The following is a 15,974-nucleotide window of genomic DNA, read 5'->3' as shown; positions in this document are numbered from 1 at the left end:
TTCAAGCGGAACGTTGGCTTAGAGAAAAACACAAATCTTGAGAACTTTCCTGAAAGTAGGCAAGCAAACTTAGCTGCCGAGTTCATTTGTCAGATGTGAACTAGATGTGAACAAAATGTGACCATATGAACAATCCCATTGAGGAATTCAATCCAGTAAGGTAACTTCCTTCACAAATATGAAAACTATGTTATAAATATGCAAAATAAAGCACTGCGTATGCTTGGGATTGTCATAAAACGATTTTTATAAGTTTAATTGACTTATAAAACAACATTTTCATTTTCATCCGAATGTATTCCGCTTAGGAATTAAAGCTAGCAATGGTTTATTGAACCAGTACTAACTCCTGTGCATTGTATTGCCGTTTATGGGGACAGAAAACCCAGTGGTGCGTCTTTCTCGGCATTGTGTTCCCTACTGCTCCACTTTACCCACAATGCCTCTTTCCTTCTGCTTTACCCACAAGAAAGCCTGCACTGGCAGGAGTCTAGTCGTAGTGTAGCAGGTCACTGGAGATCAGAGGCCCACCAGGGGAGGTCTTTCACACCTCTGTCATACTCTCCAGATCTGTTCCTGGGCAGTGACATCATTCTTGCCATCTGTGAGTTTGGGGGAGCACAGATGTTCTCTCACCCCTGGGAGCAGGCTGGGCCTGATGGAGGCACAAATGCCCCCCTCCCTCCCACAAAAAACCCAAAAAAAAACCCCTTCACCTCCCTGAAGAGCAGCCTTAAGCCACCTGCTTCTTGCTGGATAAATACGAGCAGTTTCTCCTCTCTGCTTTCCCTCTCTCCTTGGAGAAGCCCCTTCTGCTGCTGCTATGCCCGTAGACCCCCCGGACGAGGTCCGGCAGTGGCACCCATGCATTGTGGCTCCCGCCTGTCAATAATGGCTCTCATATACGCGCATCTCAAATATCAACACCGCCCCTCCCCCCCCCCCCACCCTTTCCTGCGCTGTGTATTCTCTGGGGGAATAGACCGCGCCCGCTGATGTAATTTAATACCCAGGCAGATTTCCGGAAACGACCCATTTCCTGGAGCGCCGTCTTGGATCTCCTGTCCACGGAGGCAGTTACTCCCCGAGCTCCCTGCCGTGCTCCTGCGTGCTCTCTGAATTGGGGGGGGGGGGGGGGGGGTGGACAGCTGGCTCACAAAAGGAACGGCCACTGAGAAGAGAATTTACGCTCTTTGTTTCCGTTCATTTCACACACTTGTTTATTCATTAGGGGAGGTGGATATTTAGGCTGTTTGGGTTACAGCATGTGTTACGTAATGTGAGTGCCTGACTTAAATAAACACCACGCCCTTTTGATCGTACACACTCGGCTCCTCGGCCTCTAAAAAGCTCAATGTTAAATAGGCCACGCCCACATTGGCCCAGCGGCCAATGGGCACCTCTGGCAAGCTGGACCCCGTATGACATCGCTGCAGCCAAAGGGGGCGCTATTGGCCATCCCAGGTCAGGTGACACGTGCTTCAGCACACGCTGATGTCCATCTGAGCACGTTCCAGGGGGGAATTACCGAACACGCCAAGGTGGTGAAAAGTTACATTTTGTATATGTGTCAAAATTGTAAACATTCTACGGTCAGTGATTTTCTATTTTTTAAAAAGACAACACGGGAGCTGCTGCATTTTCTTAAATAATCTTTTATTGCATGTGCTATCCATAATCAGTACAGACAAAAAGCAATACTTTACTACACTAGTTTTAAATTATCAGCTTTATATAGGATCACAGTTAACAGTATATGAAGTATAGACAATGGAAGACACAGCAAGATCAGTCAGGCCTCATATTTAACCCTTTGATATTTAGAAATAACAGATGCATACTCAGGAAGAATACACCGATCAGAGCCAACCGATTGGGGGGCGAGGAGAGAAAAATCAGCAAAATACAATATTTATACATTTGGTTCCTTTCTGTAAACTAAGTTATTTTTCATGTAAATATTGCATATGCTGTTGGTGAACTGTACCTATGTAGTAAGATTCGTACTCATCAAGTATTGAGTTTTTTTTTCCTTTTCATTTTTACATTACAACATTGTGAGAATATTTTTAGTGGCATTCCAACAGACTGCAAGAGTCTCCACCAGGCCCAACAACAGCATTACGCAGAGACCCGTGTTAGTGCTATAGTTGTTTTGGGGGGAATTCATTCAAACACACATTTGTAGTAAATGACTTAAGTTATAAGCAAAGTTTAAAACGATAAACAAACGTCAACTTGTTTTATTTGTAGACTCTCTTTATACACTATGTACAGCATTGGACATCGTTTGAGTGAAGTGGGATCAGGCCTTCGGGCCAGATACATTCCTTCCACCGATTTTTTAAATGTAGTTTAAATGTTTCGTTTATTTTTTCCTCATTTTATCTCCAGTGGCGAACACTGAATTGCTCTACATTCAAACCTGTCTTTTGTGTGATCTAGGTGTTCGTTGTGCAAGACCTTGCGATGGTGCAGTTGAGCGCTTAGTCCCGGGTCTCCCCACGGTGAACATGCCCCGAACATCCCTGAAAGCAGCACCGGTGAGTTTCACCGCTCAACCCCATTCGCCGGCCGTTCCACCGGTGTGCCCGTCAGCCAATCGCATTCGGCGAGAGGCCAGGCGGTCGCAAAAACTACGTGCCCGTCACAGTTGGGGGGGGGGGGGGGATGCACAGAGACGGGGCGGACTGTGAGTGCAGGGGAATCACCGCAGAGGATGATGGGTGACTGAGGTTAAAGGTTAAAGTGTATCAACGTGCCGAAGATTTGAATCCCGGTGCTTTATCGATGCACCAGTAAAGAGGTGCTGTTTGCTCAAGTCCGGAACACATCAGGAGTCTCCCCTCCCACCAGCGTCCCAGACCAGCCTTTTCTTAGGAGTATCTTTTGCATACGAACGTGTATATATATATATATTTTCTTTTAATATATAAATATTTAATTTTAATCTAATAATGAACATCTTCCTCGTTACCTTCCGCGTAATAATTAACAATCATATCAAAATAAATATTTGAAAGAAATATAAATATAGTACAAGTTCAACTTCAGAAAGTTGTCTGTGAGGAAAGTGAGCAACGGTTTCACATATCGCTGAGACACATTCATGGCGTACGGCTCATCTTTGATATTCTGCATGTGTGGGTCCAAACCAGGCGTCTTTAGTAGAAATATTCCATGGAAAAAAGTTAGTAAGGCTTTTGATTGGTAATATGACACATTCAACTTTGAATATTCAGGGAATCGTTTACATGTTGAGTTTGCAAGTTAACAACCTGGCATTTTCCTCTGAGGTAGGGCTTAGGGCAACTCGACAGATATTCTGGAATTCCACCTCTGCAGGAGGACACTGCAAACACTTACATATACACAAGGAAACCCTCTGGTGTGTGTGTGTGTGAGAGAGAGAGTGTGTGTGTGTGCGTGCGTGTACTCTAATATCACCTGTATGACCGATAAGCAGCAGGCTGTATCACAGGTTTATGAATGAGGTTTAACTGGCCACTCGCAGCCCAGAACTCAAGCACAGCAAGTGGGGAATAACAAACAAAATAACAAAGATGCATACGGTTCTACCTGTATTCATCTACATGGAGCCTGTGGTTCTACCTGTGTTCATCTACATGGAGCCTGTGGTTCTACCTGTGTTCATCTACATGGAGCATATGGTTCTACCTGTGTTCATCTACATAGAGCATATGGTTCTACCTGTGTTCATCTACATGGAGCCTGTGGTTCTACCTGTGTTCATCTACATGGAGCATATGGTTCGACCTGTGTTCATCTACATGGAGCATACGGTTCTACCTGTGTTCATCTACATGGAGCCTGTGGTTCTACCTGTGTTCCTCTACATGGAGCATATGGTTCTACCTGTGTTCATCTACATGGAACATACGGTTCTACCTGTGTTAATCTACATGGAGCCTATGGTTCTAGCTGTGTTATAGCTTGTGATATACAGAGTAAAGAAGCGCCATGACTCTTGGTCGCAGAGTTCGGTGCGGGGGCGGAGGGCGGGGTGGGACGCTGGGGCGGGGCGGGGCGGGTCTGGTCTGGTCTGGTCTGGGTAGTACGGCCCGGGATGCCTGCAGCCACACCCAAACCGGCTGCCCGCGCGTCCTCTCCTCTCACAGATGAGCGTTGGGGAGGCGGGGCCAAAGCGGGTCTGCCATTTAGTCTGGAGGAGAAGCACAGAAACAGACAGAAACTGATGAGCAGAGCAACCTCAACACGCTCAGGGAGCAGGGAACAACGCTGAGGCATCTGTACACAGAAAAACAAGAGAGTGCCATTCTGACAAGGTGGGCTGCCATGGCAACGAAAGAAAGCCCAAGAATTCCTGTAATCTTCACATTTTTTGGAGTAAGCTTTGGCAGTAAACTCTTTGGCTCCAAGCACTGCATAATGCATATTACTGCACGGGAATATTTGGTTGCAAAAGAACCGCGGTGGAACGAAAGCAAAGACGCAGACGAACGGCACTGGCATCGACTGTCGCTACGCTTCCGCGCGGTCTCGCACCGGGGCCACCTGACGCTGACGAGAGGCTTTCCCATAGGTGTCGTTCTTTGAGTACCGAAAGCAGGAAGGAAGTCTGTTAGTCGCCCAGGTAAACATTACCTGTGCCCGAGCACAGCGGCCTCTGTAAATCCTAAATCCTAATGCGTCTATAAGCGCAGCATTGTAAGGAAAGGAGCAGGGCCAAAGTGACCTTTGAAGCCATTAGCCCTAATGATCTCTGCCCGGAGGCCCAGGACGAATCCGGCCCCACGCCACGCGTGCGGTAATCTGCTGAGCTCAGCGTGCGAGCCCCAGGCTCCGCCCCCCCCTCACCCCCCACCCCCCACAGACCCGGCCGTTTCGCGGAAGAACCCGGCGACCCTCGCTACGCGCTTATCCCACAGCGCTGCTTCTCAACCCCCCCGCCCGACAGACCCCCCCCCCCCCCTCCACACGCGCTCTGTGGAATTCAGCGAGCTCGACTCCTCAATTAACCTTTAAATCACTTTAATGGCTGACCCATTTCGGAGGATGTCCCAGCCCCCCCCCCCCCCCCCCCCCCGATCGATCGCAAATATTAGCGGCAACACTGACACTTACCTCATTACTATAACCAGGACTGGAAGGCCCGACGTTAGCGTCTGCGCTCACACACCGCTATCAACTAAACAAGCCAAAAAGAGCCCATCTGACACACAACCTCATATTCCTAAAACACCAGAACAAGCCATTCTTAATTTCTCCCAGCTAATGTGCAGGAAAAGGCCAAAGTCACTTGCAATGAGAGGACTTGGCACCCAGGCACACCGCCAGGAATATTGGGCCCCTAGACAAGGTCAAACTTTGGGTCCCAGTACCCCAGAAAATCCTGAATGTTAACCCTAATATTTTTAAGGGGCTCAGTCAGTGAGTCAGTTAGTCAGTCAGGAATAATCTGACTACCCCCCCCGAACCCTGCCCATATGGTGCCACAGTTAGCAACTGTGACCACATGATGCGTTACTGCCCTGGTCCGGGACAGACTGGCCTTCCTTCACTATTTACACAGCCGCATGGCCTCTCTGCTGTTTGGCCGACAGGGTCGGGAGACGGATGACAGATGCACATCTAATGCAGGCGAACCTTGCGCGCAAGCCGGTCTCCTAGGTGACGGGCGCCGTCCCCCCCCCCCCCCCCGACGCTGATGTCAGCGGAGTGGCCACTGGGTTTTGGAGGGGAGGCGAATGCAGTGAGGTGACAGTCTGGGGGGCGGGGCCTTTCGTCCAGTCCCAGCCAGTTATCAGCTCATCAGCGTGCGTGCGTGCGTGCTTGTGCATACGTGTGCGCGTATGCATGCATACATGTGCCTGTGTGTGCATGTGCGTGCGCACGTGTGCGTATCCATATGTGTATGTGTGTGCGTGTGCAAGACATGGAGACGCACAGAGGGAGACATGGCCGCCATCCCCGCTGTGCTCCTCAGACACTGTGTGATGGATGGATGCGAGGGTGTATTTTAAGCTTCTGCAATTCAGACATTCGCTGTTACACGCCGTGCCACTATAACTCAGCAGGAAGTGAACCTTGTGGCCCGTCCCCGCCCCTCCTCCGCGACACACACTCTTCACTTCATTATTTATTCCTCCTCAGCTATATTTATGCCTGGCTGCAGAGACACACACACACACACACACACACACAGCCGTCAGATCTGAACAGCCACTGTAAACATTTCTCCAGCTTTCTCTCTCTTACGCTCTATTTATATTGGTCTCTCCCTCTTTCTCTGTCTCTACGTCTTGTGCTCTCGCTCTTTCTCCCGCTCTCTCTCGTGCTCTCTCTTTCCCTCGCTCTCTTTCTGTCTCTCCTTCAGTGTTTGTGCTTACGTTAGCGTCACTAGTGTTTTAGTGTTTAGTGTCTCTGTGTGGCAGACCATACCCAAGGCTGCACACACCCCTTCCCCATATGGAGTGGCTGATCATCTTCTACTGCCCCGCCCCTCTACTGCCCCTTCCCGAACTACTGCCACACCACCTTTACCTGCTGTTGCCACAATAGATCTCATTCCTCTCCACACCTAAACAAGCCTGCAGGATGAATCCTTTACCCTTCAGTGCGTTCAGACTGGAGACCAGGGGCCCTGTTTAGACCAGTAAAGCCTTTCAATCGGATTCACCTGCATTTTCACCTGCCCCAAGCCACCCAAAATGGAAAGCCAAGACAGGGTCACTACAGACTACTTTTTCTGCAGTCAAGCTTCTGCCTAAGTATACTGTCCAATCACAAGGACAGAAAGAGATTCATTACAAATTGTGATACAGCATACACTTCCTGTGCCAGTACAGTGAGTGTCCATAATGGGATTCTGTGGTCCCACATCCTCAAGCTGAGACTGCATTTTCAACAGAGTGCCTATTCATCCAAACAAGCATCCATCATATCACCACTCCATACACATTAAATCCCATTTTTCCCACAGGCCAGTAAATGGCCACGGTAATGCAACATCACTGTAATGCCTGCAGGCTCAACACCGTTGAGTTTTCCCGCATCACTCTCCGAAAACCTGCCAGAACCTGCCGATGCCCGTGGTGTACACCTACGTACACAAACGCACACGTGTACAACACACACAGGCTCCTGCGTCTCAAATTATTCTTTCAGAATATGTAGGGACAAAGGGTAGGAGCTAATAGGTCATAGCTGTCTGTGTATGAGTATATGTAGCTGTCTGTGTGTGTTGCAGTGAGATCTTGTCATCCTCATGTATTTGTCATAGCAGTTTAAAATTTTTGAACCGTCAACTGGGATAGTCGGTCAGTGAATGCATTATGAGGGAGAGCCAGTCAGTAGCTGCATTATGAGCATGCAGAGGCTTCTATCTGACTCTTGTCTGGAGTTGTCTGTAGTCACCGATGTCAGTGGTGCTGATGACAGGGAGGCTTACTCATAATCCAGAGTCCACTTTCACCAGATTGCTGTCTTATTTTTATCACACTTGATTTGTTGTTCTGTTTTTGAGGAGATGGTTACCAGCGCTTAGCTCCGCCCCCGCGGGTCGTCAGCAGATAGCAGTCTGAATAGCCGGCATTCCGCGCGCTGAAAGCGGCCTATCGGAGGCAGCGGAATCTGGCGGAGCCAGTACGGCAGAGAAAACGCGCCTCTTCCATTCACTGAGTCCTGACGATTACAGCCAGCCGCCAAAATGTAAACAGCGAATCCCGCCACCGTTCTCCGTGGTCTACATCCTCCAAAAACACCCAGATGCGCATCTCCCTGCTGCGTTGTCAGCCCCGTCCAGGAAGATTGGGCCGCTACCGATTCTTAAAAAAAAATAAAAATCGTCTGCAATTACCCTCCATGTCTTAGAAGTAGAGCCCTCCCTCTTTCACTTTAACCCAACCACCCCCCAACCCCCCCACAGGAGACCAGCTGAATCCCTGTCCTCGAATGTCTGCTCTCGCCACCCAAAAAAGTGCAGATGAAGTTCAGGTTTCCCCGTCCGCCTGTTTGTATGTATGCTGCATCACAAACATCATCAGATGCACAGTTGCGCCCCTGAGCCCTGCGCCCCCAAGGTCTGCAGTGCAGTCCCCTTTCTACCATGATTTCAGACTGAATTCAGTCTGAAGAACGTCATGTTATTTGTTGTACTTTCTACAGGAATTAATTGAGATGTTTTGAAATGGTATATAAAAATTAAGTGCATTATTGTTAAATGTCACTGATTGCAGTAATTGCAACAAATATGTAGAAAACTTTTTAGAAAATAAAATTTAAAAAAAAAACGAACCCGTACAAGAGCATGCGCACACGTGAGAGAGAGAACTCGCCTAGAGCCAGCAGGTCAAAAAACAAGCAAGCTTCCACCTCTCCCAGCAGGCTTTGCATGCTCTCTGCATTCCGATCACGAAACTGAGTACCTGACAACTGATAAACAACTGACTCACTTGTTTTTCAGAGGGAGTGATCTCTGCGCGCGGCAGTCCGCAAAGACATGAGACTCGCGGTGTCTCGAGAACAGGCACATGGGCCGCGCTGCACATGTTCGATCCGGGGAGGCGCACATGTTTGATCCGGAAAGTTACCGTTAAAGCAGGACATGCCACCTGCTTTTCGCGCTAATGGAACCGCAAGTTCATGCGCTTAGAGAGATATACATCTCCTTCAGCTTTATCTTTTATATACAGTACTTACTAAGAGGTCACGAGTTGTATCAACGGCTGTATGCCAGCTGGAATAACAACCCCTCCCCTCCTTCAGCTTCTTAAAAACATGAAAATGATTCAGATGTTGGTCCCTGTGTGATGTGTATTCACCACTACTGGTTTGACTGTTCAGAGAAACGTGTACGAACGCCTGGAATTGGCGCAAGAGGAACTGCCCCGAGCGTCTAATTACAGAAAAATAGCTGACAAAACCAAAACTAAAGCAAGCGTGTTGTTGTTGTTGCTGCTACTGCTGCTGCTTGTTTAAGTGCACACCCACTCCACGCCTAGTTCTGCAGATTAACCCTGCAACCCGTTACTGTGAGTTTGTGCGCGCACACACACACACGCCCGCAGAGCTCCCATTGAGGAAACAAAACACCACGTGTCCCCAAAGGTTTTCTGTCTGCATGACTGCGTTAGCCCAGCCTCTCAGTTTATCCCGATAAAGCACGCGAAGTATCGTTATCGGTTTGATCTCCTTCCTTAAAGCGAATAAACAGACAGGAACCGCAGCCAGAGGTCGTAAAGGCCAGAGTGAAAAATATTTACCCTAAGACGGCACAGCAAGTAAACATAATCATAGTCTAACTTTATTAACGATATTATTGGCTACGGCATCACCGCAGTTGCATATGGAAACTTCTAGTTCAAATTAAACAACTATCACTGTGTGTCGCTATCTACTTTGTATCACTATTTTTCTTACTATATCGCTATCAATGTTCGCCATTTGTTTTAGTGAGAACGGTAAATTGTCAGTGGAACACACCTTTTCATAAATGAATGAAACTAAACTGGTTTCAAAGCTCAGCTTTTGATGGAGGCATCATCACTTATTGCTGCTGTTGTTTATTGTATAGTTGTGGTGGTAGTAGTGTTATAGTATCTTCACGTAGTGCTAATTTATATTACCCGTTTTACTACGTGAAGAGCATGTCTAGCACCATTGCAAAATGAATGAAAAAGGCTTTCTAACTGACAGTGGTTTTACAGTACGTGGCTTGTTATACGCAATTGCACAGTCATGGCTAAAGTGCCCCGCCCCTGCGAGCAGAATGTTTTTCCTCTTAACATCAAAACAAGACGAAGGAAAGGACCGAGGCACTATCGATTTATTGGAATAGCGTTCATATTGGCTTTTTAAATCAGATGAAAATTTTGTTTGAGCGAACTACAGAAATGGTGGTTCGTGGTCAATATAAGATGTGCTAGAAGCATTAAAAGTTCATTTAAATGCATCAAAATACAACTACAATTTCATCTGCTACCGTAAGCGATACATTATAGATAGATTCCAAGTTATATTTAGCTACACTATAATCGTCCTTTTTCTTGGATAGCTTAGGATGTTTAGTAAGTGGGGAGTGTTCTGTGTAGCCTACTGTTGACAGCCACGTAGCTAAGAGTAACACCAAATCTTAAAATCGGAGAATAAGACATTTTAACGCGTCAAAAGTCTCCCGCATAGGCTACGCAACATTTCCCCATGTCAACTCTAATCTGCTGTTGGTGAAATAAATAAATCTAAAACAACTGCGTCACTGTATTATCTCAGCCGTATGCATTGTTCCGAGAAAAATTCATGTACTTCTACAGTCATCGTACATACCCAAATATATTTTCCCTTTCGTTTCAAGATTACACGCATTGCATTTTAGGACCAACAGCACGGAACATTTAAAACATGTGCAGACGTCACGCAATGATGCACTGTCACTGTTTACATGTTTATCACTGAACTGTTCTAGCCAGATTCGTATCACTCGGATTTTTTACATTTTTGTTTTGTAATAGCTCTGCCAAAGCGTCAACATGAGCTTGTGTGGAACTGCACTCCATCAAATACGTGATTAGGTAGGTTTTTTTTTATTTCGAACGACCAATTACCATTTGCCACCAGCAACAGAACTACCCAAAATAAGTCTACACAAATTCAAACGACAAATTGTTCCTGGCCGTTTAAATAGTCTAGCTTTTCATTTTTAAAAAAACAACGCGTACACTTCAAAACCAGGAACCAAAATAGCTGCCAGCATATTTGCTGCACATTACATAACACCAGTCCCGTAATAACATCGATCAGCCTGCCATTTCATACTTCTGCTAATGGTGTCGAGACTCATTTATTGCAGTATACTGTCCAAGGTATACAATTCAGTCCGATCCACGATCGTATTTACAGAGCCTTAGTGTAACCCAAGCTCAAATGGCAAACGCATTAATATTTAATACTTGGAAGGGCCACTGCACTTATAGATTTCTATTCTGCTCCCAATGAGTATTAGGACCTTTAACGGTCTCGGACATAGCATAAATCCGTGATTATTGTAAAATAGACACATTCTACAAGTAAAGTTATTAGAATGAACGCACAAGCATAAAGCATAAAACATTAACATCGAGGGAAACGTTCCACCTGCTCGCTCACTTCACAACCACCAAATGAAATGGTTTAGAGGCATCTACATCTGATGTGTTCGTCTTCTACGCTAACCATTAATATAAAAAATCTCTTGCGGAATACAGCATAGCCTACATTATCCCAAAGCTACATGTACATATAGAGGTATGCATGATGATATAAAATATTTTACAGTGTACAGCGATAGCACAATCGGCTCCAATTACCCATACAGGCAACGTGGAACATGAAAAGGAACTAGCAAAAACACTCGTCGACATTACTCACCTTTAACGGTGGTGACTGCCTCTTTGAACCCCAGGCTGACGTACGCGGTGGCGTGGATCCCGTTGATGCTGCTTTTGCAGTGACTGGCAGCCTTGAATCTGGCCTGACTCTCGCAGGTTCCCAGGCTTCCCCCGTCCATCAGGTTTAAGGCGATGTAGTTGAGTCCGTTCTGGAAGCCCGCCGACGTCTGGCGGCACATGGGGCTGCCGGGCTCCGGGTCGGGCGCCTCGCCGTTGTGGACCGAGACGTTCTCCACCGACGCCGAGCCGTGCCTCCTGGGGTCGTAGGCGAAGGAGGGGCAGACGGGCGTGACGGTGGTGGTGGAGGAGAAGGTCTCGGAGCTGTGGCGCCTCCGCCCCTGGGGGTCGGCCCGGATCACCTTGGCCCCCCGGTCCGGGTGCGCGGGGGAGGCCGGCAGCAGGAACGCCTCCAGTCCGCGGAGGCCCTGCTCGGGCAGGGGGAGCCTCTGCCCCCCGCCGGGGGCGGCGCTGCCCGTCTGGCTGCCCTCCGTGCTCCGCGCACCGATTCTCAAATCCATCTCCGCGTAATCGCTCCTCGCCGCGTCGGGACGCTGCGCGGAGTCGACCTGCGCCGCGGGGCGCCCCTCCGCCGCCGCCTGCCGTTCGGACCCCCCCCCCTCCGGAGCCCCCGCCGCAGCGCTCCCCGATCCGGGGGGGACGCTGACGTTCAGCGCCACGTTCATGTAGTCGGACAGCTGGCCCAGCGAGGAGGACGGCGGGGAGGCGTGGGAGGGCTCCCCGAAATCGATGTTGATGTACTCCCCGGGGCTCTTCGGCTCGGCGGGCAGGGGGTGCTCGTGCATGCTGGGCAAGGTCCTCACCGCCTCCAGAGACAGCCTGGTGGGCCGGCTGGCTCTCACCCTGGACAGCAGGGGCTCCTTCCTGCCCTGCCTGCCGGGCAGAGCCGCCACGGTCGAACCCGGAGACGGCGCCCGGCAGCAGCGCGGCTCCTCGCCGCTCTTCGCGCTCTGCGGGGTCATCATCACGTACTGGCCGCCGCCATCGTCGTCGCCGTCCTCGCTCGGGGCCACCGGGGGCTTGCACGGGCGCGGCAGCGAGCCGAAAGCCTGGGGGGGGGCGGGGGGCGGCCGCGGGGGCTCGGGGGGCGTGAGCGAGACGCAGGGCTCGCCCGGCGACATGCTCATGTACTCGCCGTTGGCCAGGTTCCCCTCCGCGCCGGAGCCGCACCACATCCTCACGTACCCGCTGTCCTCCAGCGAGCCGCTGCTGGGGGGGTCCGCCATCGACGACCGGGGCTTGACTATCTGCTTGGGGGCGGAGACGCACATGGGGCTCATGGGCACGTAGTCTTCGCCCCTGCCCCCCGGCGGAGGCGCGCCGGGGGTCATGGGCATGTACCCGTCGTCCCCCAGGTTACTGGACGAGCTCCTGAGGGACCCGATTTCGACGTCCCCGTAGTCCTCCGGGTAGACGATTTTCGGGGAGGCGGTGTGCGAGCTGCGCCCGGAGCGGTCGCTGGCGTACGTGGCCCTCATCAGCGTGTACTCGTCCAGGGAGGCGGAGGACACCTGCGTCGCCGCCCTCTGCTGGGGCGGAGTGTTGAGCGAGTAGGTGCGCTTCCTGTACGCGCTGACGGAGTCCGGGGCCTCGTCCAGGCACGACAGCCGGTGGCCGCGGCCGCCGCTCAGCCTCTCCATCAGCATGTAGCCGTACAGGTCGCCATGGCCGCCGCCGCCGTCGTCGTGGGAGGGGGGCGTGTCGGCGACCGACTCGGGCGTGTTGCTCCCGTTGGCCAGGTGGTGCCTGGCGTCGCCCGAACTGGACGCACAGTCCTCGCAAGACAGGAAGCCGCCGTCGCTAGGCGACCCGGAGACTGAGGTGCTGTCGCTGGACGGCCGTTGGATGGTCTCGGGGGCGGGGCCATTGCCGCTGCTGTACGACAGGTTGACGGGGGAGATGGACATGGATTTGCTGTGCTGGAGCGGTAAAGATTCAAACACCCGGCAGGGTCTGGCGTTGATCGTGTTGGACCGGTTCAGGTGGATCCGGCTGGCGCTGGGACTGACGGAGCCCCCGTTCACAGACACCGGGCGGGCCATGGTGCTGTCGCCCTCGCTCGCCGTTCGTATCCGGCAGGAAGTGAACTTGCTGACCGGAGACGTCGCTGCCATGCTGTCTGTTCTCGACCTCCGCAGAAGCCCCGTCTGGCTGGGTGGCAAGTTGTTTAAGTGCCGCCTCGTGGGCACGGAGATTGGGTTTGTGCCAGAGGACTGGCTCTTGCTTCGCGGTCTGAACTCTGACAGCTCCTTCATTGCTTTCATGGCCTCCAAAATTGTCTCGTGTATGTTTTGCGCTACCACTGAGTCATCTGCCTGCATCCACAACTCCCCGGGTCCGGTGGAAGCGGACCTGCCCACCTCGATGAAGAAAAAATTCTCAGAGTGCCCGCATCGCCGGATATTCATAAGCTGCAAAATGACAGCCGCAACCTCGGAGTTCAGCTTCACAAAGCTAATGGTACGGCTGGACAGGCACAGCCTGTACACGCCGGTTACATTCTTTATCTGCCCCAGTCCTCTAGCTTTCAGATTTACTTGCCATACCTCTTTATAAACGGCGTTCACCGGCGTGATCATTCCGTAGTTCGCCTCCTCAAATCCCACCAAAGAGGACGCCGAATTAGACGCGGACCCGTCATACGGTCTCCCCTCATTCATTAAATCAGTCAGGACTCCGTACCAGGCTTCCTGTTCCTGCTCGTTGTCAGCCGCCACGGCGAAGTACTCGTCCTTGGTGTAAAGGGCGATCAGGTGTTTGTGTTTCGCGTCTGCTCGTTTGTTGATGTTCAGACAGGAGTCCAGAGGTATAACCCTTTTAGCAGCCGACTTGTTTTTCCATTTCTTTTCGTTCTCGTAGTACTCCAGTCTGGCGGGGAAACCCTCGCTCTGCTCCTTCAGCACGAAAAACCGCTTGTGTCCGTGCTTCTGTTTCTTCAGGTACCCGCATTTTTTAACGTTCTTATTATTATTAATGTTCGCGTTAGAAAATAAAGGTCCTACCGTCGTTGGTGGACTCGCCATCCTGGCGTCTTGTACTCTGACTTTTCTTTAACTTGTGCGTTCTGTTCAAAAGTGCAAAGAACTCGTCTGTATCAGCACCTACTATTCCATCCTGAGCGGCGCGCTGGCCGTTCGGTGTCTTCAACAGTTCAACAGTAAATAACACACATCACTGAGTGACTGGACAGAAGAGGGAAAAACAACATGTGACGTTCTACACATCCAGCGTTAGTTACAAAAAAAGAAAAAGGGGGAACTCACTCTAGGCGGTACAACCTAGAGGGGGGCGTACCTGCCAATCCGCCTATCCGATCCGCTCATTCGACTTATTGGTCCATCGTACTGACTGACAGTGCTGTGAGCCTGTCAGGAGGAGTGAAAAAAATCCGCCCACTTTTTCACTGTGTTCGTCCCGCCTCTGGTGGCTGCTCGAAATCTCAAACGTACGCAGGTCTTCATTGAACAAAGTTGTTTTCAGTTTGAATTCTCGTGTCTTAATTGTCTGTCGCTCAAATTAAAAATTTTAAAGTAAAAAATACAACAGTAAACATACCTAATGCAATCTGGTCATTACATCTGGAAAAATTGTAGTAGGGGCGTTTTCAGAAATGATCGAAGTAGCCTACTTATATGGATGAAAAAATATTCACATTTCATTGCACAGTTGCATGATGAATAAATAGACGCACGTACTCGATCTGGTTTGTACAGACCTGCGAAATGGCATAATCGTGAATCATGTCTTGTTTTTCATGTCAGCCTGCGCCACCAGTGATGTCAGTGTAGCATACACGCCGGTTTGACAAACTTGTTTTGGTCATATATAAATTTTTCTAGCCCACTAATTAAATGCAGCCCATGACGGTTGTTATTCGCGCGTGCGTGCGTACGTGCGTGTATGTGTGTGCGTAGTCAGTTCTCCTGTAAGCCCATTCCGTTCCAAGCGAAAACGCAGTGGTAACTTCCCATTTAACACCTTGGGTAACTCACGATTTACTCCGAAATTTTAATGTTCATTATAATTGTCGGTATGCTTTGAGGACAAGAGTGGTGCTGTCTTCTTTTCTTTTAAAAAAAAGTCTCACAGTGGAGAATATTTGTTTATTTTGGCATCCACGTCGTCACACGCAAGGCAATGTGGCACGTAATGTGCACGCGCTTCTCCGTAGGCTACGTTTTCTGTTAGCCTCCTAGATGTAAACAAGTACAATAGTGCAGTGTAGTTACCCGTAGAAAACGCAACAGTGTCGCAGTACAGAATTTGTATTCACTCTGCGCAGTGAAGTAGGCTATAGCCACATATTCATACACGTAATTTGCATATTTAGTACCGTATTCGCTACACCATGCTGCTTTATTTTACACGCGAGTTCATTTAACTGTAGAATTGTAAACAAGAGAAACCACGTCGCATATTACTTGTCACATAATTCGTAAGGTTTTCTATTTTCGAAAGACTCGTTACACACCGCGAGTGCCCCTAGCGTTTGTGACTTATACATCCTATTTGCTTTATAAGGATCCAACATTGGCTGGTTTTCTGCAACCG

General features: G+C 49.8%; 1 protein-coding gene across 2 annotated transcripts; it reads right to left on the bottom strand.

The window, feature by feature from the left end:
- Positions 1-1,637: 1,637 nt before the first annotated feature.
- LOC118214118 (insulin receptor substrate 2-like) lies at positions 1,638-15,211 on the bottom strand. 2 transcript variants are annotated; one of them, XR_004762581.1, is made up of 3 exons: positions 11,386-15,211; positions 3,613-4,183; positions 1,638-3,579 (listed from the first exon to the last, which is right to left on the bottom strand). XR_004762581.1 is itself a non-coding variant. In XM_035393703.1 (2 exons), exons 1-2 carry the CDS (start codon positions 14,444-14,446, stop codon positions 4,179-4,181), a joined length of 3,066 nt encoding a protein of 1,021 aa, XP_035249594.1. In that variant the 5' UTR covers positions 14,447-15,211; the 3' UTR covers positions 1,638-4,178. The 2 variants fall into 2 exon arrangements, 1 of the variants encoding a protein (XP_035249594.1); XM_035393703.1 differs by having other exon boundaries at positions 1,638-4,183.
- Positions 15,212-15,974: the final 763 nt, after the last annotated feature.

Source organism: Anguilla anguilla, chromosome 15, assembly GCF_013347855.1.
Source record: "Anguilla anguilla isolate fAngAng1 chromosome 15, fAngAng1.pri, whole genome shotgun sequence".
Taxonomy (NCBI): Eukaryota; Metazoa; Chordata; class Actinopteri; order Anguilliformes; family Anguillidae; genus Anguilla; species Anguilla anguilla.
This window is presented reverse-complemented; position numbering and strand designations above follow the sequence as displayed.

Bases quoted from the DNA above. Each gene is read 5' to 3' on its own strand.
- LOC118214118 (XM_035393703.1), bottom strand. From the start codon at position 14,446: ATGGCGAGTCCACCAACGACGGTAGGACCTTTATTTTCTAACGCGAAC.